Source organism: Erinaceus europaeus, chromosome 4 (assembly GCF_950295315.1).
Source record: "Erinaceus europaeus chromosome 4, mEriEur2.1, whole genome shotgun sequence".
Taxonomy (NCBI): Eukaryota; Metazoa; Chordata; class Mammalia; order Eulipotyphla; family Erinaceidae; genus Erinaceus; species Erinaceus europaeus.
In genome coordinates, this window is record NC_080165.1 from 22,310,457 (window position 1) to 22,336,879 (window position 26,423).

Sequence of the window (26,423 nt, forward strand, 5' to 3'; positions counted from 1 at the left end):
GCTCTGGTGTTCAGCTGTGCAGGTGCCTAGTGGGCTGTAAATGGGGCTGCACATTGGCCACTGGGTGCGACAGAGGGAGAGAATGTATAAGGGAATCAGCACGAGAGGACAAACAAGGCCTATCTGCTTGTGGCTTCACTGCATCCAGTGGTGATTATGTTTTCTATTTAAGCAAGTTATAGTTGTTAGCTTTATTTTATTGTAGAGACAGATGTGTAGATAGAATGAAAAAGACCACAGAATCAAAGCTTCCTTCAGTGCTGTGGGGGGTCAGGCTTGAACCTGGGCCTTGCATTTGGCAAAGCAGAGCACTATTCCCAAGTGAGCTATTTTGCTGGACCTGTTTCTATTTAAAAACAAATCTGGAGGGAGAGGAGTGGTAGCGCAGCGGGTTAAGCACTAGTGGCACAAAGCACAAGGACTAGCAGAAGGATCCCAGTTCGAGGCCCCGGCTCCCCACCTGCAGGGGAGTTGCTTCACAGGTGGTGAAGCATGTCTGCAGGTGTCTATCTTTCTCTCTCCCTCTCTGTCTTCCCCTCCTGTCTCCATTTCTCACTGTCCTATCCAACAACAATGACATCAATTACAATAACAATAATAACTACAGGGATAATAAAGAACAAGGGCAACAAAAGGGGAAATAAATATAAACCAGTAAAAAACAAATCTGGATGCACTCTGCAGTAGGAAGAAGAAAGTGTGCAGACTTTTTTTCCTCTTAAAGGTAACTCAGTAGACTTGATAAGTTTTTCCTCTTTCGCTTGCTGCTTCCAACCCCCTGATCTTCTTGCATCTTCTTCCCAGGACCCTCAGGGAGGCAGCACTCCAGGGGCACAGGCAAGTGACAGCTTGGTTCCCAGGGCACAAGTCAGGGAGCTGGTTCCCGGAACTGGGGCAGGCGGAGGGGCTGAGTGTGAGAATGAGGACAAAGCCCAGCTGTCAGAACTAGGGAACTGGGCCACCTTCCATGTGGGACTTGTGTGCTTGGCATCCTGTGCACACACCTAGGGGTGTGTGTCTGAACCTGGGGCCTGGCAGACCCTGTCACCTCGGGAGGGGGCACACAACTGGATTTGGGTGAGTTTGGGGGCACCAAGTGGTCTTTGCCTCCTTCCTCTCGGTGCTCCCCTCCACCTCCTGGGAGGCCTGCTTTTGCAAGAAGAGCCTCAGAGTAAACAGCATGTTTATTTTGAATGTCCAAATTTCCAAAAAACAAAGAATTAACAAAAACCATGACACATAATCACACACACGCACACACATACACACATATGTTGCATCTCATGTCACTTTATGTACAAAACTGGGCAAGGGGCAGATGGCAAGGGCACTCACTTCACAGTGTCTGACACTTGACATGCTCACTCACTGCTCAGACGGGGCCTACATGGGTTTCTTCCCCAACCAGCGGGGTCAGGGGGTAGGTGGGGTTTGGGCGGCAGGCAGACTAAGGGGTAGAGAGCAACCCTACCTCTGGGGGTGCTCTGGGCAAGGGTGCCGGAAAAAGTTAAAAGGAGGAACCCCCATGTGGGGAGGAGGGGACCACTGTGTGACGGTGAGCACTGAGTGGAGAGTGGGGTGGCGTGTGCCCGGGCTCCAGGCTCCAGCAGTGTGCCCTGTGGGTCACGCACCTTCCTCCTCTAAAATGATGGAGGACCACAGTTCTCTTAAGGGCCCTACCTCCCCAGATCTGTGGTCCCTGAGGCATGCATGACTGTGGCAAGGGGGTGGTTCCCTTGGGTCGTAGATGGGGGCACCAGGTGACACAAAGGTAGGAAATCTGCCAGAGAAGAGCTGTGAAGCATCTGGCTCAGGGGTTGGCCCAGAGCAGGAGCATGAAAGAGCAGAGCCCCAGCCCTGTCTGTGTGCTGGGGAGCTAGCTTCCCAGCTCTCTCCAACTTGCTACCTCTTCTGGAAGCTCCAGCCCTTCTCTACTAAAGGAGGACCCCCCCACCTGCTGACTCACACACCCTCACTTCTGTTCTTTCACCTCAAAACCTCCAGCTTGATGAATGGGACCAGGTCCAAGACCAAGAGAAGCAATGATGCCTAAAGCCTGTTCTGCATGGAATGGGGCTGAGGTGGATGTAGAGGTAACCCAACTTGGTCTCAACTCTGGGCTCCAGCACTTGTGTCTGATGCACATGCAGCAGATCGCTTAAGCTCTCCGGGCTCCAAGTCCCTCACTTACACAATGGGCTTGTGACTGTGTGGGGAGCAAGAGGTGATGCCCGTGAGATGCACCTGGCCTCATGTGTAAAGGCTGCAACGGCTTCTTGGTGGACCAGGAGTGGCTTGGGCGCACTAAGCGTGGTGTGTGCCCCCTCCCTGTCTTCCTGGCTGTGCTGTGAGCAGCTGAAGAAGATACTGAAGCTGCATCTGGACAGCAGGTTCTGGGCAAGGAGATGCAGGGCAGCCAGTGTGTGTGTGTTGGGGGGGAGGGCTGGGGACTTTGGGACTCTCATCTTTTTGGAATGGAGACCCTAGCCACTTATCAATGACTCACTCAGACTCTAAGTCTGCACCCCCAAAGTCTTCACTTGCTGCTGTCCTCTCTGGAGGGCTGAGCAGGGTGACTCAGCACAGGTGTCTTATCATCACTAAGATAAAGCACAAAGGACAGAGACAATGCCTTGAGGTTGCTCAAGACATCAGACGGGTTGGTTCACCCCTCCAAAGACCCTCTCTTTTCTCCAAAGTCTCTACCAAAGCTGCTTCCTTCAGAACAATAGGAGTCCAGTAGGCCCCCTGTCCCCAGAATCTAGATTCTGAATCTTCTGTCACCCCAGCAACAGCGTATGTCACTATGAGAGCTTGACCCAGTCCTGGGGCTGATGTCATTGGGTGTTACCAGGACAACAGCATCCAGGCATCTGGGGCTGAAGTTCTCCATCTCCTTCCAGGGGGAGCTGGCTGGAGGTGCTGAACTGTTTATTTGTGCTCTTGAAGTGAAATAAGGAGCTGGGAAGTGGTGGTCCCAGGCCCATAGCTCTTGTTTCATGTCTCAGACCACTGTCTCTGGCTAAGTGGCCGTGTGATGCTGAGACAGGGAAAAAAGAATGGGGGCAGGGGGCAACAGGGCCCAGAGCCAGGAGACACCTGGAAGATGGGGTGTGGTGGGGGACACCTTCATTCTCAGCTCTCCTTCCTGCCTGCCTGAAAGCCTGGGGCTCATACCCCTGCTTCTCTGCCTCCCAGGGTACTGGAAAGGAAGGTGCAATGATGTTTTATAAGAAAGTTGCCCAGTGGTCTTGCTGGAGAACATTCTGACCTCTCAAATATTCATCTTCTTAGGCATAGGTAGGGCTTAAAAGTGCTCCTGGTCAGGCAGTATGGTGTGTCCGGGGGAACCCCAGGTTCTAGTCCTGCTTTGCCCCATTGTGCTGTGTGACCCTGTGCCATCCATGTGCCCTCTCAGAGCTCTTCTCCAGCTGTACAAGCAAGACATCAGCCCTTCTGCTCTTGGGGGAGGGGAGTGGGGGAGGACTTAGGGCAGAGGCCAGGAAGTCACCAGCTCTTGGAGACACTGATTCTCTGGCAATCAAGGATGCCAGGCTTCAGGGATCTGGAAGAGTTGATTTTAACAAAATGTGAATGAGGTTGGTCTTCTGCCCAGCCCAAGACCTGCTCCTGCTATGCCACAGGGCAACAGGCAGGGAGGGGTCAGGCTTGCCCCACTCATTCACCTGGCACCAAGACCCGCTCACATCTGACCTGGAGAGCTCTCAGGAAAGACCACGGCAAGGGCCTCAGTGGACAGATGGGAAAGAAGGCCCAGGGGGGGCAGTAGGGCATACAGCAGGTGGGCAGGGGCTGGCTAGGCACCCAGGACTCCTCCAAGCCCTTCCCTCCCTCCTTTCCTCCCTCCCCAGTGCTGCAGGGCCATGGAGAGGAGAGGGACAACATGACCCTATCAGAGTCTGGGAAGGTGAACAGGGTAGAGTGCTTTGTCACATGCAGTTCTAGGCCAGGCCAAGAGCAGCCCAGCCCTGCCCTGGGCACAGAGGGGGAGAGTGACACCAGGGGTGACCAGAGCCCTTTGACCTCCCAGGGTTTCGTAAACTAGTACTCTAGGCTGGGGCTGGGGAAAGAATGTCCTGGAAACTGAGGCAGGACTGGGCCAGGCACGGAGCTAACATTCAAACCACTGAACACGAGAGAAGCGGAGGAAGAGAGAGGGTGTGGAGTTTGGTGGGGAGCTCCGGCAAGATCCCACCACCCTCAATGGCAGCTGGTGGGAAAATGGAGGAGGGGTGAATCACCTGGTCTTTGTCATCTCTTCCTGGGGAATCTATTGTGGCTCTGAAGGGGACGGGGCAAGGCCACCTGAGTGGGGGCCAAGGGAGGGGATGGCCATTAATGCCACCAAGAATGTGTGGGCCTTTCCTCCTGCATGAGTCTTATGACAGATGTGACTGAAATCAGCAAAGTCAGATGTGGCGGGTGAGGCAGGGTGGGGTGGGTGAGAGGTCACTCCAGTATGATGCCAGGAGGGCGGACACAGCTGTGGGAACTGCTTCCAAGCACCTTCCAGGGCCTGGACTCACTCCAGGCTTGACTCAGACTTTCTCCTATGTGAGTGGGATTGGGGGACCAGCTGGTGCTGGGCAGGGTATTCCGGAGGTGTGAGCAGAGGTGAGACAGGAGGTGTGGCCAGGAGCAGAGCAAGACAGTGGGGGGGGGGTGTCAGTGTGTGGGCAGGCTGAGAAGGGAATGTGCCCCCCCGAGTCTCCAAACTGGCAGCCTTTCATGCTCATGCCTTTGCCCTTCCTTTGCAGATATCGAAGATGGCCTTTGTGGCTCCCCCAAAGGCCTCGACTAGCTTGTCTTCCCAGGGCAGCACATTGCCCAGCAGCGGCCCGGTGCAGTTGGCAATTCCCAGGACCTGGGCAGGAGTCAAGGCGTGGTCCCACAGGTTGAACTGGGCAATGTCACCCACGAAGGCCTGGGTGGCATCAAATCGGCCGCCCAGGGTATCCTAGGTAGGGAAAATGGCATAGAAAGGAAACAAGAAAAATAGGAGTGAGCAGTGGGAAAGACAGGCAGCCCCATTCAGAGTCGGACACCAGTCCAGTTCCTGCTGACATCTCTGTCCTGTGGCTCTGGTCTTACACTCTGGGCCCATCCTGCTCTACCTCTCCTGGGCTTGAGCTCATCCCCAGGCTCCAGCTGCCCTGAGCAAACCTCCATGTCTATGTTTTTTTTTTTTTTTTTTTGCCTCCAGGGTTATCGCTGGGGCTCGGTGCCTGCACTATCAATCCACTGCTCCTGGAGGCCATTTCCCCCCCATTTTTGTTGCCCTTGTTGTTTTTATGGCAGAGAGAAATCCTTTTGTTGCCCTTGCTGTTTTTCATTATTGTCACAGTTATTGTTACTAGTGTCATTGTTGTTAGACAGGACAGAGAGAAATGGAGAGGGGGAAGACAGAGGGGGGGAGAGAAAGATAGACACCTGCAGACCTGCTTCACCACCTATGAAGTGACTCCCCTGCAGGTGGGGAGCCAGGGGCTTGAACCGGGATCCTTAAGCCAATCCTTGCACTTTGCGCCACGTGCGCTTAACCCGCTACACTATTGCCCGACTCCCGGCAGAGAGAAATCAAGAGGGAAGGGGGAAACAGAGAGGGGGAGAGAAAGGCACCTGCTTTTGAAGTGACCCCCTTACAGGTGGGGAGCCAAGGGCTTGAACCAGGATCCTTGAGCTGATCTCTGTGCTTCTCTCCATGTGCGCTTAACCCACTGCACTACTGCCTGGCCCCCCATGTCTATGTTCTCAGCCTGCCTTCTACAGAGTGCTGGTCAAGACTGAGAGCTCTCAGGCTTCTCCGCCTAGTTACTGCTCCCCTCAGGGCTGGGTGGATAAGATATCTACTTGGGCTCCAGCCCCCTACGCCACCCTGAACTTTACCTGCTCCTGGCCCAGGATAAGGATTCCATGAGGCTTGATGGGGTGCCAGGCAGCCAGGTTCTCTCCAGAGCCCCGAAGCTCCCCGTCCTGGTAGGCAGACCATAGGCCATCCCTTGTGGTCCAAGTGATACAGATGTGGTGCCAGTTGTTGTCCTTCAGGCTCAGGGATAGCTGGGCCACCTGGACACAGATCCCCCAACCCCAGGTCAGAGGTATCACAAGGCCCAAATCAGGGACCCTTTGGCCTCATCCTGGGACCAGCCCCAGCAAGGTCACCCTCCTGCTCCCAGCCAAGGGTCCTTCCCTGACCAATCCTTCCTCTCTTCTAGCTCTCAAAACTACCTTCCCCTGGACACACAGGTCCTGGTACTAACCAGCTCTCTGGAAGATCCTTGGGGAGACTGTTCCTTCCTTCCTTCCTGGGCTTCAGTTTCCCTATTTATGAAGTGAGGATGTCAGGAGTGATGGCTTTGCAGCCACCGCCACCATCTCCACCCAATGCAGGCCCTGCTAATCAGTCCTGAGCCTTTCTGCCTCAAGAGCTTTCTTCGCAACACAGGGCTGCGAGTATCCATTGCTGACTGATTAATACTGGCCTGGGAGGTGAAAGGTATTTGTCACTGGTGGATTTGGGGCTCCCAGAGGGCTCTTGCATCTCCCAAGTTCTCGAAGATGACAAGTGAATGAACCATTCTCTGAGGCCTACTTGGTGCCAGGCCTAGTTCTGGACACGGTGGATATAAATCAAGCCTTAAAGGACCTGAGTCTGAACAGGAGGGAAGGGCTTCAGGGACAATCCAGAAAGACGAAGCGTCATATGGGCCAGCGGGGAGGCAGAGGCTGTAGACTCACAGGAAGGTAGGACTTGGAGACAGAAGACTGAAATCTAAATATTGAATAGATGGTGGAATTTGACCATTCTGCTGCAAGGGTAGTGTGAGCAGTCTGTGAGGCTGGGGCTCAAAGGACAGCAGAACAGGCCTGCTTCTGTCCCTGTCCAGGGTGCTGAATCCCCTCCGGGCAGGGCCGAATTCTGGCTGACCTTGGGCCTGGCCTCAGAGTGCAGCCAGGGGCTGGAGGATGGGGCCCAGATATTGGGATCTAGATGGAGCCCAGTTCCCCCAGGTTTCCGAGGACTCACTAGGCACAAGAGCAGTTCCTTGCCTCCTGGACCCATCTCCCTTCTTCTCTAGAGCACCCATTCAAGGCACCTCCTGCTAGAGCAGTGTTCTGATGGGTGTCAGTCTGTCCTGGCAGGATTATGTGGCTGTGGGCTGTCATGAGGAGGTGTGATATTTACAGAAAACCTCTAAAGAGCACCAGTCAGCAGGACCCAAGGCACTGTGGCAGGCAGAGGGGAGCCTCTAGCTGGAATGAGGGTGATAAGATGCTCCCTCCTTTTCTGCCTTCTCATCACTTGCTGCCCCCATCCCCGACTTGTCTGTGCCCTGCCTTGCAGCCACACAGGATTAGAGATGAGAGGCCTGGGACCGGGCAAGGGCAGTGGAGGGGGCTAAGAGAGGGTTTCTAGAACCCAAGACCCTGAATGACATCATTGTCCCTTCACCAGCTGTGTGGTGAGAGTTTCTTAGAGCCTCAGCGCCCCATCTGTAAAATGGGCCCAGTAAGAGCACAGCTCACCCAATGCTGACAGAAAGGCCAAAGGTTAAACTGTAGTACATGCTAATTAGCACAGGGCCTGAAGGAAGGCAAATTGCCCACACTTAACTAGGCTCATATAGGTCTTAGGTCCAACCCTACAGATCAGGAAACTGGGGCTTGAGGAGGGGAGTTGACTAGTTTAAGGTCACGCAGTTGGGGGAGTGGCAGAACCAGGGTTCTGAGTCAGTGTTCTGGCCCAGAGCCTGACCATGGCATCACTCTACGTTCCACATGAGGAATGGCTACAGGGGTACTATCCTTCCCCCAGGCAAGTCCTTGGCCCTTCTCTTTTTGGTTCTCTTCTTTGTCCAGGAGAGTGAGCACAACACTGGGCCAGCTCCTTTGGTGGGGTGGCTGGGGACATCATTCTCCATGAGCCTCCCCTGTGAAGAGGTGGCCCCTACCAAGCCTGACTCAGAGACCAGTCCTACAGCCCAGTCCAGCACAGCTAGGCACTTCCTGCCTGTGTGCAGTCTGCTCATCTGGAGAACAAAGGCATGCTGCCCCCTCTTTCACCACTCCCTTCTGAAGGGGTCCCCCTGCCCCCTCCTGCTCTGCCCAGACCCTCTCCCCACCTTGTCATTGATCAGCAGCTCCATGGGTTCATGACCCGCCTCCAGCAGCACAATCTCGTTAGACTGCCCGGGGACGGAGTAGGAGAAGGGTGTGCCCTGGCCGAGGCCACCCGACCTGGAGCGAAGCCACATGCAGACGGTGAAGGCGTAGAGCTCGGGCAGTGCCTTCCGCACGCGGGCGTACATGTAGTTGTTGCGGATGGGGATGCTGACCTTGAAGGCATCCGGGGGGCTGTAGGCAGAGGGCCCTGGGGGGTGGTGCAAGACAGACATTCACAGGGGAGGGCAGGCACCCTTTGAAACAGCCTGCTGGGGACCTGCCGGGTGCCACACACATCCATGGCCCTCTCTACATCCCTTCTGTGTTGTGGGATGTGGTCAAAGCACAAGGACTCTGGACTTGAGATGCTCTGAGTTCAAGTCCTGCCTCTACCACTTCCCACTCAAGCTAGGTTTTAACTTTATTTTTATTAGTGAGAGAGAGAAAGTTAGACTGTGTGGTGGCACACCTGCTACCATGTGCAAGGACTTAGGTTCAAGCTCCCAGTCCCCACCTGCAGGGGGAAGCTTTGTGAGTGGTGAAGCAGGGTTACAGGCGTTTCTCTCCCTCCTCTCCCCTCTCAATTTTCCTCTCTTATGCAATAAATAAGTAATGAGAGAGAGAGAGAGAGAGAGAGAGAGAGAGAGAGAGAAAGACCCCACAGTACTTCAGTGCTGCAGGGGCTGGGCTCAAACCCTGCACCTGGCAAAGCAGTACACTATGCAAATGAGCTTTCTCCAGTCCACCCAATCAAGTTCAAGTTAACCTTTCTGGGTGTTGGTCATGGCTCCTCCCTTCCAGTCATAGTAAATTCTCAAATGCTGGCACTAAGCAGTGGTACACCTCAACCTCAACCTGGCTAAACTCATGTTACAATGCTCAGGGACCCAGGCTCAAGCTCCTCACCCCCACCTGCAGGGGAAAAAGCTTCATGAGCAGTGAAGCAGTGCTCTAGGGGTCTCTTTCTCCCCCACCCCCATCTATTTTCCCCTTCCCTCTCTGTCCAATAAATAAATTTTTAAAAAGTTTTTTTATTATCTTTATTTATTTATTGGATAGAGACAGCCAGAAATTGAGAAGGAAGGGGGTGTGATAGAGAGACAGAGAGACAGAGAGACACCTGCAGCCCTGCTTCACTGCTTTGTGAAGCTTTCCCTCTGTAGGTGGGGACCAGGGGCTCGAACCCAGGTCCTTGTGCACTGTAACGTGTGTGGTTAACCAGGTGCGTGACTGCCTGCCCCCCCCAATAAATAAATTTAAAAGAATTTTTTTTTAAATCCTCAAATGCTGGACACTGCCACTATCACTTACAGTTTTTTGTTTTTTTTTTAAAGAATGTTCTCCCTATTTAGCAAATCCCAGCCAGACCAACCAGCCTGTGGTGGTAAGTCTTCTTCTAAGAGCTTCCACATACATTATTCACTCATTCATTCTCCTAACAACCCTAGGAGGTAGGCACTATCATAGTGATGGTCCTCATTTTACGATGAGACAGTCTTGGCACAGAGATGTTAGTTAAGCTTCTCAGGGCCACACAGCTAGTTAATGTCAGAGCCGGGTTCAGAACCAGGCACTCTTGGGACTCCCTGGTCTCCAAGGTGTCTTCTGAGTTTTGGGGACTCTCTGTCTGTCACACCAGAAGGCTCTTTGCGGGGAAACAGATTGGCAGTCACCACCTCCCAGGGGAGGGGACAGCACCCACCATACACTGCTGCAGGGGAAGAGCCCATGGGTGCTGCCCCTTGCCTGGCACCTCCTGATTCCTGGTCCCTGGTGAGGTGGGAACTAGCAGGTTGCTGAATAGGAGGTAGAGAACTGAGGGTCCCAGGTCTGGGTGGAACTTGGGGGAAGCTGTTGTGACACATGATGAGACAGAAGAAGGAGCCCTCCTCTCCACCCACAGCACTTGAGAGAGCCAGCCCTCCCTTTTCCCTCCCCACTGCTTTGGGAGTCACCCCAGGAGTGCATTCCCTCCCTCAGCCGCTAAGGAATTAGGCTACAGAAACCAGTGATAGGACTGGGTTGCTTCGAGCTTGCCATTGCCGTTCTCACTGCTGTGCTTCCAGCCAGGACACTGGCTCTAGGTTCCACCAGGTCAGCTGTGCCAGTGCTTGAGCCCCTCCACTCCAAATCTCACTCTCTCTGCTCTCAAGGACAAGCTTGAGGGCCACCTCTTCCAAGAAGCACCCTGGGTTTTCTTCTCAGCTCCTGCCCTGCAGCTGTGCAAATTCCAGCTAATTGCTCATGGCTCCCCCCTGGCATCCCAAAAAGTCTCTGAGCCTTTTTTGATTGGGCTTTGCCAAGTTTTGAAGATAAAAGGCCTCTGAGGCCTCAAAAGCAGACACCAGTGGTGGTGGGATTCCTGCTGAAAATCCTTACTTTTCAGATGAGGGGAATGAGGCCTGGGGAGAGGAAGCAGAGCAAGCCAGCGACAGCCATGGGGCCCAGAGCCATGCCTTCGGAGGCCCATCTCTGCACATTTCACCATGTGACTGTGCTCTGCCCCCCCAACACAGTGCAAGGCATGAATCTTTTTTTAAAAAAATATTTATTTATGAGAAAGATAGGAGGAGAGAGAAAGAACCAGACATCACTCTGGCACCTCAGGACCTCATGCTTGAGGGTCCAAAGCTTTATCACTGCGCCACCTCCCAGACCACCGAGGCATGAATCTTTTTTTTGAGGCATGAATCTTAACTCACCTAAGATATTATTTTGTGGGGTTAAACATATGGACTTTGGAATCAGACAGGCCTGGTTTGAGATCTAGATCCACTATGTACTGGCCGTGTGACCTCAGGTAAACCACATGACCTTTCTGAGCCTCAGTTTCCGGGAGGGTAAAGCAGCTGACACGTCAAACCCTTTGCCCATCCCTGGAAACAATGTTGATGGTAACCACCGTGAGAAACCCTGAGGATTCTCTGCCTCTTGCGTTTGACAGCCCCCCACCCACCACCCCAACTCTGGAGAGCACAGAACATTCTCCAAGCGAAGCTGTCACCCGAGGGCCTGTCTAGGACCAAGGCCTCCCTACTGTGGCCTTGGGGACCAACTGGGACTCACCGTGCTCCAGCTCGGCCACACGGCCCTGCAGGGCGTCCAGCTCCTTCTCCACCTCCTGCCGCTGCTGGTGGCTGCTGTGACTGAGGGCTGAGCGCTCCTTCTCCAGCGCCAGCACCTTGGCCAGCAGCTGCCCCTCCAGCTCGTCCATCCTGGAGTGCAGGGCGGTGGGTGCAGCAGGCACTGGGGCTGGGGCTGCTGACAAGTTCACATGGGCCGGCAGCTCCTGCTGCTCAAGGGACAGAGAAAGGGGCAGGTGAGGGCACCGGGAGGGAGAGACAAGACCCAGGGTCAGGAGAGGTCTCCTCCCACTTCCCAAGTGGCCCCAAAGGAAGCCTCAGTTTCTCTGTGTGTAAGATAGGAATGGGAAGACCAACTGCAGGCAGTACACAGGAACTTGAGTCTCAGAGGGGCCAGCTCTTGCCCTCAAGGTCAGCTCAGTCTTGGCCAGGGCGGGAACCAGCTGAATGTGCTCCCAGGAGGGCTGAGAGCCATGGCTGAGGCCTCCACAGCCAGAGGGTCCCACTCACTCAGCTCCTCTCAAATGGTGCCAGACTGTGTGGGCCCTGGAGACCTGGGAGCACTGATTAGGAACACCAGGTGGGAGCAGGCTCCAGTGGCATGGCAGTTCTGGGATAGCTTGTGGTCAGGATTCCTGACTCTGGAGTCAGACAGCCCAGGGTTCAAATCCAACTCAAGAAATAACCTGCTGTGTGACCCTGACCCTGAACCCCTTCCTCACATGCACTACACGGCAACTGCGACTCTTTAGAAGGCTTGTGGGATCACTGGTGGCAAAAGCCTAGGAGCAGAGTTTGTTTATTGCCATCACTGTCAGACTGGAAGACACCATAGTACTTTGCAAAAGACTTTCATGCCTGAGGCACCAAAGGTCCCAGGTTCAATCCCTAGCACCACTATAAGCCAGGGCTGAGCAGTGCTCTGGTATAAAAAGGCAATGACTGCATAGGGGGCAGACCCAGAGGACAAGAGGTCCTTGTATCTTTCTTGTCTTAAGCCCCCAATGGGCAGAAACTGGGTGTCTCTCCATCATACCCACATGGAGGTTCCACCTGGGTTGGGAGAGGGCAGGAGTGGCCTCAAGTCCAGACTCCAGGAGGGGGTGGTCTCTGGCAGGCTCCTGGCAGGAACGTTACTAGGAAATGAGCCACTCAGTGAGCCCCTGAGAACCAAACTGGGCCTTTCCTGTCCTTCTGGCTTCTCCCCTCCTGCAGGCTCCCCTCAGACAGGCCTGATGCTTCCACATTCCCTACAGTCTCTGCTTCACCCATCGCCAGGCCCTCCCCCAGGCTCGGATCTGGACCCCCAAGAACTCACAGTGCCTTCACCAGGCAGACACTCAGTAAGTACCTACTATGACAGGCTATGAGCAAAACAAAACCAAGAGCATTTATGCCCCAACCTGACTAGTCATTTGCTAGGTGACTGCGCAAACTTAGCCTCTCTGAGCCAGCCTTCTCACCATGTAACAAGAAGATAAACATATCCCTTGACTGAAGTGCTGAGTGTGGGGGGGGTGCTGAGGGGAGGGAGCTGCCACTGTGGACAGCAGTGTGGCCTCAGGCTGCCACTCCACCCGAGTGGGTGAGCTGCTCTGCTGTCCTGGTTCCTCATCCATAAAATGGGCTCAGGCTGGCATGGAGGGTGCCCAGCAGGCCACTTTGCCCTCTGCTGCATGTGTGGAAGGAAGCATCTGACCACGGAGGCTGGGGGCTGGGATGGCCGAACAGCTCAGCAGCCCTGGCCCACCTGCTGTTCAAACCTTGGCGGTGCAAAGCGCTCCTCCGGGTTTGGTTTTATTTTCCACCAGTTATCGCTGGGGCTCAGTGCCTGCATCACAAACCCACCATTTCCAGAAGCCATTTTTTATTCTTTCTTCTATTTGATAGGATAGAGAGAAATTGAGAGGGGAGGGTAAAAGAGAAAGAGACACCTGCAGCCCTACTTCACCACTTGTGAGGCTCCCCTGCGGGTGGGGGCTGGGGGCTTGAACTGGGTTCTTGCACATGGCCACATGTGTGCTTTACTGGTGCACCAATGCCCGGCCACCCGTTAGCTTTCAAAGCGCCTCTGAACCTTGACTCTGGATCTGTCTAGCACAAAGCCTCAGTTTCCCCTTGTGTAATACTGGTAAGCAGGAGGCTGGGAGATAGCTCACCCAGAACAACTCACATTTTACCAAGCTCAAGGACTCAGGTTCAAACCCCAGGCCACCACATGAGAACACTTGCACAGGGGAAGCTTCATGAGCAGTGGAGCAGTGCTGTGGTGTCTGTCCTCTCTCTATTTCTAGTTCTCTCTTTCTAGCTAAAAACAAAACAAAACAAAACAAAACAAAACCAAAGAGTCCATCAGGAGTTGTGGAATCAGGCATCACAGAGTCCCTGTGATAACCCTTTGTGGCAACATAAAAATAGACAAGCCCCTCTGCAGCCACTCCTTGCATAGATGAAGGACAGAGGGAGTGTGGAAGTGGCAACCTTGTGCTTGGAAAAGCATAGTGCAGATGTGAGGCTGGCAGTTGGCCCTCCCCACGGTGCCAGGCTGGGCATGAGGGGCATCTATGAGTGATACAGCCTGTCAGGCCTTCTCTAGCTTTTGACACACACTTATCAGGAACCCTCCATGGCTGGCATGCTTAGCCCCCCATTTAACAGGTAAAAGTCCTTTTGAATAGCTGACCACCATGGTGCCTGGCTGAGCTGACACCCTGGCTGCCAAAGCCTCTCCCCTTAGCCAAGCAGCCCCCATCCCAACACCTCCCAGGAAAGAGCTGAACTATTTACACACCACTGCTGAGGCCAGGGAGGGGGTGCACAAGCTGTTCTTTTGTGAGAGCCTCCAGCTTGGCTGCTGCTACCAACAGCAAGGCCGGGGAGGAGGTGGGCTCCCCCGATCGTGTATGGCCTCCCTGCCCACCTCAACGTCTGAATCAGAGGAACACGGCTCCTGACGCCCCACTTTTCCATCTGCCACGGGTGCAGGCTATGCAGCGTGGGCTCCTGGCCCAAGACGGAGGGATGATGTCATCACCCCTTAGCTCCCTGGGAGGGGGGGAGGCTCAGAACCCAGAACACTGTCCCATCAGGATCCCTGAGTGGAGCTCTGGTGTAAGACTAAGGGCGCAGAGCCAGAGCCCTGGGTTCTAGTCCACTTCGAATGAGAAAGTGTTGGGCTTATTAGCATTTGGGAATAAGTCCTCACAGCCACAGCTGTCACTGGTATTCACCCAGCCATAAACATTGCCCATCCTTTTGCAATAATGCTGGGAAGTGAGCCCCACTTTACAAAGAGGGGAACTGAGGCTTTGAGAGGTGAAGTCACCTGCCTAAGGTCACCCAAGCTGCCTGTGTCTTCTGATCATGGAATCTGCTTCCCTCTTTTGCCCTGCCTTGGTGGGTTGGGCTCAGTGTGCTGATCTGCCCCAAGGGCACAGTGCCAGCCACCCTGCCCACCTCAAGGGTAGCAGCAGAGAGTGGTGGCCAGAGGCTGAGAGGCTTGGTGGGTTGTATCAGACCAAATAGTGGCAGCCTCACAGGGGCCTAGAGGCGGGAGAGACCTGTCAACACACAGAGGTTTGAGAGTGTGGGGACATGGGGGAGACCCAGTCACGTTGGGGCTGATCCTTTCCTTCCAGTGGAGACAAAGCACTGGGCTCCAGGGTCAGAGGTGTGTCCCCCCTCTCTGAGCACCCCCAGCCTGGCACAGGGTCCAGTTTCAGGGGAGCCAGGCAGGGGGATTCGTCTCCTGTAACCCATCACCCCCCAGCCCAAGAAAGTCCTGTCCCCCTGTCACCACCAGCCCGGGGGCCTGGCTGCAAGAGTTTTCTGTGCCTTTGTTTCCCTGTTGGCAAAAGGGTGCACTAGTAACCTGGCAGCATTGTGGCGAGGCCTCCAGGAATGACAGGTGTGGAGAGGCCGGGCTCAGAATGTGCCACATTCTTGTTTTCATTTTCAAAAGTTGCAGGGGGTATTCAGCACTTGGTGATATAATGGGCTTGGTGTGAGTTGGTTCTGCTCAACTGTAGGCTGAAGAAAGGGCCCCAAGCATGCTGAAGGTGGGTGAGGCAAGTCCTGGTGCTTGAAGTGTAGGTGCAGTGAGTACATTTATGACTTATGATTATTGAGACATAGCCCCCTACCCCCATCATAAGTCCAGGAAGATATGTATTATCTTCATTACCAACACCACTTAAATATCTCTTGAGCAGCCCAAGAGGTGGCACAGCAGATAAAGCATTGCACTCTCAAGCATGAGGTCCTGAGTTTGATTCCTGGCGTTGCATGTGCCAGAGTGATGTCTGGTCCTCTCTCTATCTCTCTATGTTTCTCTCTCAGAATAGATAAATAAATAATAAAAGGAGCTGGGTGGTGGAGCATCCATACATGTTCCAATGCACAAGGACCCAGGTTCAAGTCCCTAGCCCTCATTTGTAGGGGGAGGCTTCACAAGTAGTGAAGCAATGCTGCGTGTCTCTCTATCTCTCCTTCCTCTCTTGCTTTCCCTGTCTCTATCAGATAAATAAATAATAAGTATTACATAAATATCTCTTGAAATAATCCACTTCTGGGGCCAGGTGGTGGTGTACCTGGCTGAGTGTGTATGTTACTACATACAAGGACTTGGGTTCACGCTCCCTGGTCCCTACCTGCAGGGAGGAAGCTTCATGAGTGGTGAAGCAGTGCTGTATGTGTCTCTCTCTTTCTCTGTCTCCCCCTTCCCTCTTACTTCCCCATTTTGTCAAATAAAAAATAAATAAATAAATGATCCACTTTCCTCCAACCATATATATATATTTTTGTTTAATCATCATATTGGGGGAAGGGGAGCAAGGTACAGAAGAACAATTAGAAACTAAATAAATAAAGTTGGAAAGACTCAAAAGTAGGGAATGTATGTTGAAGCATGAAGAAACTCTTGGCAGAGAGGAAGGGGGGTGGCTAAGCCCATAGAGTGTGCACTTTATTACCACACACAAGGCCCCAGATTTCAGCCCCAGCACCACATGGTAGCACCAGGGTACCAGGGGGAGCTCTAGATAGTGGAGCAGTGCTGAGACCTCTCTCTTTCTCTCTGTCTCATTCCTTCTGTCTAGAAAAAGTCCCTCTGCTAGGGCCTCCATGGGTGCCGTTCCTTCTGCCAAGAACGTTCTTCCCACCCCACCCCCTCTGGCCAAATGCCAGCCTGGCCTCCAGATGGCATCTTCTCTGGGGCCTGAGCCAAGATGCTCTGGAGAGAAGGGAGAGGGGGTTTCTTTGGAGGATCTGCAGAGCGTGCCTTCACCCGTCACTCATCCCCTATCCTGTGGTACCACCAGGTCACAGTGACGGCCACAGCCCCAGGGCAGGCAGGTCTATGTCACTTCCAGGCTCCCCGCTTAGAGATCTGCAGCCCTTGGGTGAGCACCTCGACTCCTTTGACTCCTGGGCTCCCCAACTGTGAAACAGGGGCAATCACAGTGTCTGCATTTGGGCATCTGAGTAATAACAAACTGAAAGGGCAGACAGACAGCAGCCAGCCATGGGGTAGGTGCTGCTGATAAATACCACTGTTACTATCACTGCGAGGCAGCAAAGAGCAGTGATGTGGGTGCCAGCATGTGCAGACTGTGGGCTCCCGGTGTGTCTGCTGACCTCTCAGAGCCTCAGTTTCCCTGCCTGTGACCTGGGACCAGGATCACCTCCAGGGTTCATGAGGGAGTGAATCCTTGCCACCATCATCATGCCAAGGCCCTCAGCCTCTGAGTCCCAGCTCCCCCTGGCTTCTGTGAGGACTGTGCCCCTTTATGTGCCCCCACTTCCAGCTGGATGCCTTAATCCCTGTCCCCAGAGTTCTGCAGAGACCATGTACCAGAGATGGGCTTGGGGAAAGCCCACGCAGAGTGACTCTGGGAGGACAGCCACTCCCTGACCTCTCCCAGCCAGGGGCCACGCAAAATGGTCAATAAACCCAAGAAAAGGTGCTCAACACCATGAGTCATCGGAGCAAGACAAATGCAAAGCACAGCGCGTCCACTACACGCCCACAACAGTGAGGAGCCACGGGAAATGGCCATTTCCAGGGTGGTGAGCGTCCCCTGCAGGTGGGCGTCGCCACACCTGCTGCCACTTTGGCAGTGACATGGCGTCCAGAGCTAGATGCATGGCTCTCCCAGGACCCAGCCACCCCACTCCTGGGGACAACCCAGGAGAAACGAGGGCTGAGCGCCTACAGCCACCAACAGCCACCCCGAGCATTTTCATGGCAGCCGTATGTGCAGCAGTTCCACACCAGAAACCACCTCGAAGTCCATTCACACAAGGATGGGTCAATAAGTAAATAAAAAGTATGTTCAAATAATGAAAAACAACAAGCCACAGACATAGACGTCCCTATCAAACACTGGACATCAGACTGAATGAAACACTGGACTCAGAGGAATGCCAGGCACAGAGGAATATAGCTGGCTGAAGCCATTTGTATGAACTTCAAACCCAGGCAAAAATTGATTTATGGAGATAGAAACCTGAAAGATAGTGACCTGGGGGAAGGTAGGACTCTGGGAATCGCAGAGGAGCCTTGGAGGGCACTGAGTATGTTCAGATTCTTTATCTTGGCTGTGTCCATACAGGAGTTTTTGTGATTTGTGTCCTTTCTTGGCAAGTGATGTGAGGTTCATATCTTGCATATCAGTGAAACTCACATAAGAAAAGCCCCACAGACAAGGCCCTGTCTTCTGCCCCCATGGCTCCTACTGATGTGGGGCAGCAGAACAGGAGGAGGAAGGCCTATGGAGGAGACAACATGAGCGCAGATGATGGGGCAAGACATCCTGCCCACCCTCTCATTTAATAGCCAGGGAGACTGAGCATCAACTGGAGGAGGGACGTTTTGAGATCACAACCAACAGGGAGCAGAGCTGGGATTTAAAACACCAGAACGAAAGTGCCACTGCTGGCAGGGATGTGGGTGAAGGGTTGACCAGAGTGGGTGCTTCCATTTGGAAATGGGGGAGTCCAGCCATGGGGAAAGGGGCTGTCAGGGTCTGAAGGTATTTACAATCAAGTTACCTGCATCCTAATACCAATTTCCAAATACTAAACCCAGGTGATTCTGTCTTAGAGCACAAGGAATGACATTCCACACCACAGCTCCAGAGGGAAGCCAGGCAGAGCTGCTTCATCAGAGCTGGAGGAGACAGTCTGGGGAAGAGAGGACACTGAGATCTTCTGTCTACAAACAAAAGGCCAAGGGCAGAACCTCTCTCCTGAGCTCTACTGACTCCCTACACAGCCAAAGAAACACAGAGCAGAAGCTTCCAGAATGGGCAACAATGCCAAAGCAACCAAAAGACTTTAGAAAAGGCATTACGAGACTTCAGAATCTAAGACAGGGTGGAGCTTAGACTAGCTGAGGTCTATCTCAGCTGAGTGCAACAGGCTGGAGCCTCCCGCTCCCCACCTGTAAGGAGGATACTTCACGAGCAGTGAAGCAGGTCTGCAGGTGTCTCTTGCTATCTCACTTTCCCTCTCAATTTCTCTTTGTCCTATCTAATAAAAAAGGGGGGGGGGGGAGGCGGTGGTGGGCGGGAGTTAAGGGCATATAGTGTGAAGCACAAGGACTGGCTCAAGGATCCCGGTTCAAGCCCCTGGCTCCCCACCTGCAGGGAGGTTGCTTCGCAAGCAGTGAAGCAGGTCTACAGGTGTCTTTCTCTTCCCCTCTCTGTCTTCCCCTCCCCTCTCAATTTCTCTCTGTCCTATCCAACAACAATAGCAACAACAATAACTGGAAAAAAAGAAAAATAAATGGGGGGAGGATAAATGTCCTCCAGGAATGGTGGGTTCATCATGCAGGCACCGAGACCTGGCAAGAACCCTGGCAGCAAAATAATAATAATAATAATAGTAACAATGATAATAGAGAAAGGGGCCTGGGGGTACAATGTACTATGTGGAGCAACATGTCAGGCAGTGGTAGGTGTGGTGTAGCTGCCACAGGGAGAAAAGAAATCAAACACATATAACAACTCTCTTCTTAATCATTCCCCCTCAATAAAATGTTTTTTTTAAAAAAAAGAAAGAAACAGGCCCGGGGATGGCGTGACTGGTTGAGCGCACATGTAACAGTGCACAAGGACTCGGGTTTGAACCCCCAGTCCCCACCTAGAGGGGGAAAGCTTTGCAAGTAGTGAAACAGGTTTGCAGGTGTCTCTCTGTCTCTCCCTCTCTATCATCCCCTTTCCTCTCAATTTCTGGCTGTCTCTATCCAATAAATAAATAAAGATAATAGTAAAAAAAAGAAAGAAAAAGAAAAAAAGAGCACCGAACCATGCTACCTACCTGCATGTTTTGCTCAGAAACTGAATGTCTGGGAGTGGGTAGATAAGGGCTTGGGGCCACACACCTGTCTTTTCTTCTTCCTATCAACTCTTGTTCAGGAAACATGGACCCAAGAACTTGGATTTAGAGTCCAAAGGGCCACAAAATAAAACTAACCCTTACTCCTCCCCATTTTACAGATGAGAAAACTGAAGCCAGGGAATGGCAATGATGAGCCTATATTTGAAAGTAGATGACCTCCACTCCATGCCATCAATTATGCCTTTCAGACACTATTTCATTCTGGAAAGGGGTTTAGAGAGCACCTGACCCTCTGGAAAGCAAAGCAGAGGAGAAGCAGGGAGCTGAGGTTCCTGGATCTTATCTCGAATCTTTGAACCTTCGTTTCCTCAACTGTGATGTGGTCGTGTGTGTGTGGCTTATTTTACAGGGCTGGAGAATGAGTAAGCTCATACATATGTGGCCAGATTCCTAAATACATATATAATAGCTTTAATTAATTAATTATTATTGGATAGAGGCAGAGAGGAATTGAGAGGGGAGGGGGAGGTAGAGAGGGAGAGAAACAGAGAAAAACCTGCAGCCCTGTTTCACCACTCATGAAGCTTTCCCCCTTAGGTGGGGACCAGAGGCTTGAACCTGGGTCCTTGAGCATTGTAATGTGTGCGCTTAACCTGGTGCACCACCGCCTGGGACCCAGGTTCCTAATGTTATCCATTGCTTTCCTTCTTCGTGTCATTGTGACCAACAGCCTCCTGATGATCTTGTCAGAAATCTTGATATAATAATAACTGATAATTACCAGTTACTGATAATTAAAATACTCCGGGTCTCTCTGGGAACTTTTGCAGGGGCTGAGCTCTGTATCAGACAGACTACTGGACCCCCAAGCATTCTTCTGCCACTGCTTGCTTTCTTCCACTTCTCAACCAATAGCCTTAAAAGGAGGCCCTGCCCCACTAATATACCATTTCAGTATTTATCTGTTTCTCCCACTGAGTACAAGCTAAATGCATCTGCTGACATTGCAAAAGTTGGTCACCTGCACAGGAGCCACTCCAGTCTCTGCGTTGCTGGTCTCCTCTCTGACACTTGACCGCGTGGACCATTCTCTCCTGCAGATGCCCACACCGCTGACTTCTATTTGGCTATGCAGTCTCTCCTCCCTTTTAACTTCTCTGCCCCTCCTGGGTCTCCCCTCACTTTCCCTAAGAGTAGTTCACCGCACCCCAACACTGACTCCACTGTGGTTGAACCAGCAGGGAACCACCTTCAGCTCTTGCCCAGGTTGCTCTCAAGCTGTATTTCCCACAAGCTCCACCTGCGTCCCGAGCCTGTCTCTGTCCTCATGGTGTCACAACCTGAACTCAAGCCCCTCCCCAACTTGCCCCTCAGCTGTGGTCTTCTTCCCCATGGTTTTTATTTTTGCTGTTACTGCTGCTTCTGTTCAACAGGGGGAAAATGGTTTGGGAGAGATAAATACCCCATTTGCAGCATTTTATCCATTTTGCAGCCCATTTTCAGTCCTTAATCCAAATGTAGACATTATTCCAGAGCTCCCAAGTAGTCACACTGGTAATTACCATTCTAATGACAGCCAGGACATCCTGGGATCCTGTGGCTGCGGAGGTGGACAGAGTAGTGGACTCTCAGGCATGAGGTCCTAAGTCCCATCCCTGGCACTGCATGAGCCAGAATGATGTTCAAGTTTCCCCTCTCCTTCCCTCTCCTTCTCTCCATCTCCGCTTCCTCTTTTCTTTCTTTGTTTCTGTCTCTGTACATCTCCCTCTCCCTCTCTCTCACACACACACATACACTCACACAAATAAACCTTTTTTAAAATAAATCTTTTATATATACATTTATTTATTTTCCCTTTTGTTGCCCTTGTTGTTTTTTATAGTTGTTGTAGTTATTATTGCTGTTGTTGTTGATGTCGTCGTTGTTGGATAGGACAGAGAGAAATGGAGAGAGGAGGGGAAGACAGAGAGGGGGAGAGAAAGACAGACACCTGTAGACCTGCTTCACCGATTGTAAAGCAACTCCCCTGCAGGTGGGGAGCAGGGGGGCTCGAACCGGGATCCTTATGCTGGTCCTTGCGCTTCACGCCAGGTGCGCTTAATCACTGCGCTACCGCCAGACTCCCAAGTAAATCTTTTTTTTAAATACTCTGGGCTCCATCTCCCATCCTTTTACCCCTAACTGCTTCCTCTTGCTTGGATGCAGACTGCTGGTTATTTTTCTTTTAGATGCTCACTGCAGGATCAATTTCATGCACATAGCTGTTTTTTTGTTTGTTTGTTTTCCCCTTTATAGTCTGCTGATTGATTTCTTTAGCTCAGTTCCCAGGAGTGGTATTATTGGGTCACAGGAAATTGATTTTGTTGTGACTATGGCCAAGAGCTGCTTTCCAAAACAGTCAGACCCATTACGTGGTAGTTGGCCATAGATGCGTGTTCTAATGGCCTTTTTTAAAATGTTAATTTAAAATATGTGGAAAATGAAACTTTAAGATTGACCTAAGCAGCAGGTCTGCTACACATCTAGCCCTTGAGCCTGCCTGACAAACAGGTCACCTGTCTCCAAGTGGAGTGAGGGCCCTGACAAGGAGCACTGGTCACAGGCACAGAGGACCTTGGGTACAGCGGGATGTTTTTAGTCACGATTCTCGCTGTGATGACAATTAAAGCTCAGACTTCCGGAGCACTTTCCATGCACCTGGTGCTGTGCAGTAGCTCATTTAATTCTCAGTCACTGTCTGTGAGGGAGGTGCTACGCCCACCTCCTCCTTTTACAGATTGAAGAAGCCCAAGTCCACAGAGGCTGGAAAGCTGGCCCAAGGTCACCTACCCAAGGAACCTGGGTGTGGCTGAGGCTGTTTCTCATCACTAAGTCTAGACCCACTTAAAGAGCTCAGACCTCTCCCACCTTCCAGGGAGGGACAACTGAGAGTCAGACTTCTTGGTGGACAGCACCCAGGAACATGTCTGCCTTTTGGGGGGGGGGCTGCTCAGAGGGAAGGTGCTTAGGGCCAGTCCCCCAAGGTTTGTTGTCCTTCTGTCTGACAAGGTAATCAGGATGCCTGGTTATCAAGAGTACTGCTTATCAGCTTTCATAATAGTCAATGAGATCGCTTCTCAGCCTTTAGGCTAAGATCAGGTCTAGTCATAATAGTCAATGAGGGCACTATTTTAGGGATGCTAGATGAGAAGAATGAGAAATCAGGCAATGGCAGAAAAATGCATGGATCTAGTAGTCTTTTGGGGTTACAGAGCCCAGCCCCTCCCCAAAGACTCCAAAGAAACCAACTGTCACTGCTGCCAGGCTCAGAGAGCAGACATCATGGGCAGGCAGCCCCTCTCCCTGACTGTCTTTCTTCATGTTCACTGCACATAGAAGCATCAGGCTGTGTGTGTGTTAGAACTGCCCCTACCTGGGAACCTGACTCAGTGCCAAACCCTAGGAATCCATCAGGATGCCCCCACTGTCAGCAGTGGAGGGGAACCTATCCTGTGTGGGTGCTGGCAGAACAGGTTCAGGGCAAGCCCAGCCTGCCAGCCCCATATGGGAGAGGAACTGGGGGTATCATCTACAGCAGGCGAGAGAAAATGTGTTAAAAACCAATACATATACATATATATATGTGTGTGTATATATATATATATATGTATATATATATATATATCGCTAAAATCTTTCCTAAAGGGAAGGTTTGTCCCTATTTTTTTATTAGAGCTGTAATTTTTTAAGTGAGCAATAGTGCAGATTAGTGGGCTCTGCACAATAATTGGAGGAACCCTCCTAACACCCCAGTAAGGTGGGTGTGACTACTGCGCCCATTTTATAGGCGAGCAAACCAAGGATCTAATTTGACCTCCAGCATCCCCTTCTCAAGAGCTCTCACCCCTTGGATTTCCTCCTGTCTCATTCTCAGAGCCCTGGTCTCCTCACCTGGAGGGAGAGAGAGCTGGCGTGAATGTGGCTTGGCACTGAAGGATTTTGTGGAGGGTCGTGGAGATGACCAACGCAGATGGCACCTGTGCTATTCAACCTGAGATGAGTTCAGAGACCCTCTGGAGTCCCTCCTCCTCTGCCTTTACATTCACACCAGGTAGGGGGAAGGGGAGGAAAGAGGCAGCTCCCACAGAGGGGTCTCTCTGCTTCACCCCCTACTCCCTTCCCTGTAGCCTGGAAATTGTACAGAGACTGGGGGTGTTTGGTGTCTCTGATATGCCCTCTCTCGTTCGGTCCCCCTCCAGGGGGGGGTCTCAAAATAGAGGATGGAGTCTGGAGACTCCAGAGAAGTGACTGGCCCAGGGTCACTGGAGACCAAGAGAGGCCCCCTCACGTGGGGTCCCCGGGCACGACCCTGTCCAGAGCCAGGATGTATGGGAGAGGAGAGTGGAGGAGAAGGAGAAACAGGTGCGGCCATTCTCCCAGTGGGTCAAGCCTGGGTAGGAGATTCGGGAGTGGGAGGTGGTGCAGGGTGCGGGTTTGGCTTATAAGGACTCCATTCCCCAGCAGGGGAGGAGCATCCCAATCTCCTGGTCCGTGCATCCTACCTCCTGACCACGGTGTGGGGCTGGGGCTGCAAGAAGGGGATGAAACAGGCACTCACTGAGGTCCCGGCATTGTCTCCTACCTACAGTGTGGTCAGTCCTCGCTACAGTGGACCCAGTCACACTCATCTTACACACATGGAAACTGAGGCTTCCGAGACGTGCCTGGGGAGTTAGGATCTGGAAGGCGGCTGTCCCGAGCGTCCCGCGCCTGGGTTGGTCCCGGCAGGCTCTGGCCTGTGCTCTCTGCTGGAATCTTCCCTCCTGCGCCCAGAGGGAAGGGAGCACCACCCCCTCGACCGAGGCCGGAGGACCCCAGCCCGGCCCCCGGCTCCCGGCTCCCGGCAGCAGGAGCACACTCCCAGCGCGCCGGTCCCTCCCACCCGGGCCTCCCCCGACGGCGCTCACCTCCAGGCGGTCGATGCGGTCCCGCAGGGCGCGCACGGCGTCCTCCAGCTCCAGGACGAGCGCGGGCGAGTCCCAGGCGCCGTCGGCCATGGTGTCCCTGCGGGGCCCGGTGTCCTGCAGGCCCCGCGGCAGGCCGCTCTCGCAGCGGCCCAGCTTGCCGGTGAGCTCGCGGATGGTGTTCTGGTCGGCGCGGATGCGCGCCTCCTGCTGCAGCGCCGTCTGGCGCAGCTGCTCGGCCGTGCTCTGCAGCAGCAGCAGCTCCTCGCGCTCGCCCGCGCCGGCCCCCGCCGCGTCGCCCTGCTCGGCCCCCGACGGACAGGCGCTGGCCAGCGGCGTGCACAGGAAGCGGCTGAAGAGCGGCACGGGCGGCAGCGGGTAGGCGCTGGCGGCGGGCGCCCCGGGCAGCGCGGGGGGCCCGGCCGAGCCCCCCGCACCGTGCAGCGCGCTCAGGCTGCGCTGCGGGCCCGGGGACGCGGCGGCGCCCGAGGCGGACGAGGCGTTGTCGCCGCCGCCGGGCAGCGCCCGGGACGGGCTGGCCGCCAGGGGCACGCTGGCGATGATGCAGATGACGGCACCGAGGAACGCCAGCATGCCCGCGGCCAGCAGCACGGCCAGGAACTTCAGCGTGAGGCGGGCGGCGGGGGCGCCGAGGCCCCCGGAGGCGCGGCGGTGGCGGGGTCGGGGCGCGGGGCCCGGGGCTCGGGGCCGGGGTGGCCGGGGCGCGGGGGAGGAGCCGGAGCCCGAGCCGGAGCTGTTGCCGCGGCCGCTGCGACCGCCTTTCTGAGCCCCGGCGGCGCGAGCAGGAGAAGGCGGCGGGGAGGGAGGGGGCGCGGCGGCCCCGCCCCGCGGGCTCCACCGGGCCGGCCTGGCCCTGCCCCGCACCCGTTCTGTGCCGGTGCCCAGACCTTTGTCCCCGCGCAGCCACAGCGCAGAAGGCTACCGACCACCCGATGCCGGGGTGTTGCGGCGGGCGCGGGGCGGGGGGCTCTCCTGGGCGACCCCCCTCCGCACACACACACCCTCCGGGGCGCTGCTCCTTCTGCCAGCCGGCAGGGCAGACAGCTACCTGCCAGGAACGTGCCTTCTCTGCTGGCTCTGGGTTGACAATGACTGGTCGGTGACAATGAAGCCTCGCGGTGGACACGCTCCCTTTACAAAGAGGAAAGTAGGGCCCAGCGAGGTTAAGTCTCTGGCCAAGACCACAAGCTAGAATGCAAGGAGCACAGGCACTGGGTCTCACTCCGACTAGATTACAGGTAGGCAGGGTGGGAAAGAAGCTCCCAATTCTGGGGACAAGAGACTGGAGGTTTTGACCTAACCTCTGCTGTGGCCACCTGCCTCTCACTTGCTACCAGCAGCCTCCCGAAGGAACAGAGTTTAAAAAATCTTCGGATGGTCTTAGTAGCAGAAGTGTTCTCCACTGAGTCACCGAGCATGGAAGATTCCAGACAAGGGCCACCAAGACAGCTCACCTGGTTAGTGCACCTGCATTGGTTGAAGCCTGGGCTACATTGCACTGAGGCAAGCTTGGTGTTGTGGTGTCTAGTCCTTTCTCTTTCTGTCTCTCTGTCTGAGAATATCAACTCAGAGTAGTGAAGCTCTGGAGAAGACAAATAAAATAAAATAAAATAAAATAAATAATAGGGAGTCGGGCGGTAGCAGGTGGCGCGAAGCACAAGGACCAGCGTAAGGATCCTGGTTTGAGCCCTGGCTCCCCACCTGCAGGGGAGTCACTTCACAGGCAGAGAAGCAGATCTGTCTGTCTTTCTCTCCCCCTCTCTGTCTTCCCCTCCTCTTTCCATTTCTCTCTGTCCTGTCCAACAACGATGACATCAACAACAACAGCTACAACAATAAAATAACAAGGGCA

The 26,423-nt window shown here is 53.7% G+C and overlaps 1 protein-coding gene across 1 annotated transcript; it reads right to left on the reverse strand.

Moving 5' to 3' along the window:
* Window positions 1–1,166: 1,166 nt before the first annotated feature.
* Window positions 1,167–25,989, reverse strand: NPTXR (neuronal pentraxin receptor). The gene is made up of 7 exons (XM_007519305.3): window positions 25,899–25,989; window positions 25,620–25,759; window positions 24,554–25,489; window positions 11,251–11,476; window positions 8,145–8,392; window positions 5,908–6,087; window positions 1,167–4,978 (listed from the first exon to the last, which is right to left on the reverse strand). Exons 1-7 carry the CDS (start codon window positions 25,987–25,989, stop codon window positions 4,754–4,756), a joined length of 2,046 nt encoding a protein of 681 aa, XP_007519367.2. The 3' UTR covers window positions 1,167–4,753.
* Window positions 25,990–26,423: the final 434 nt, after the last annotated feature.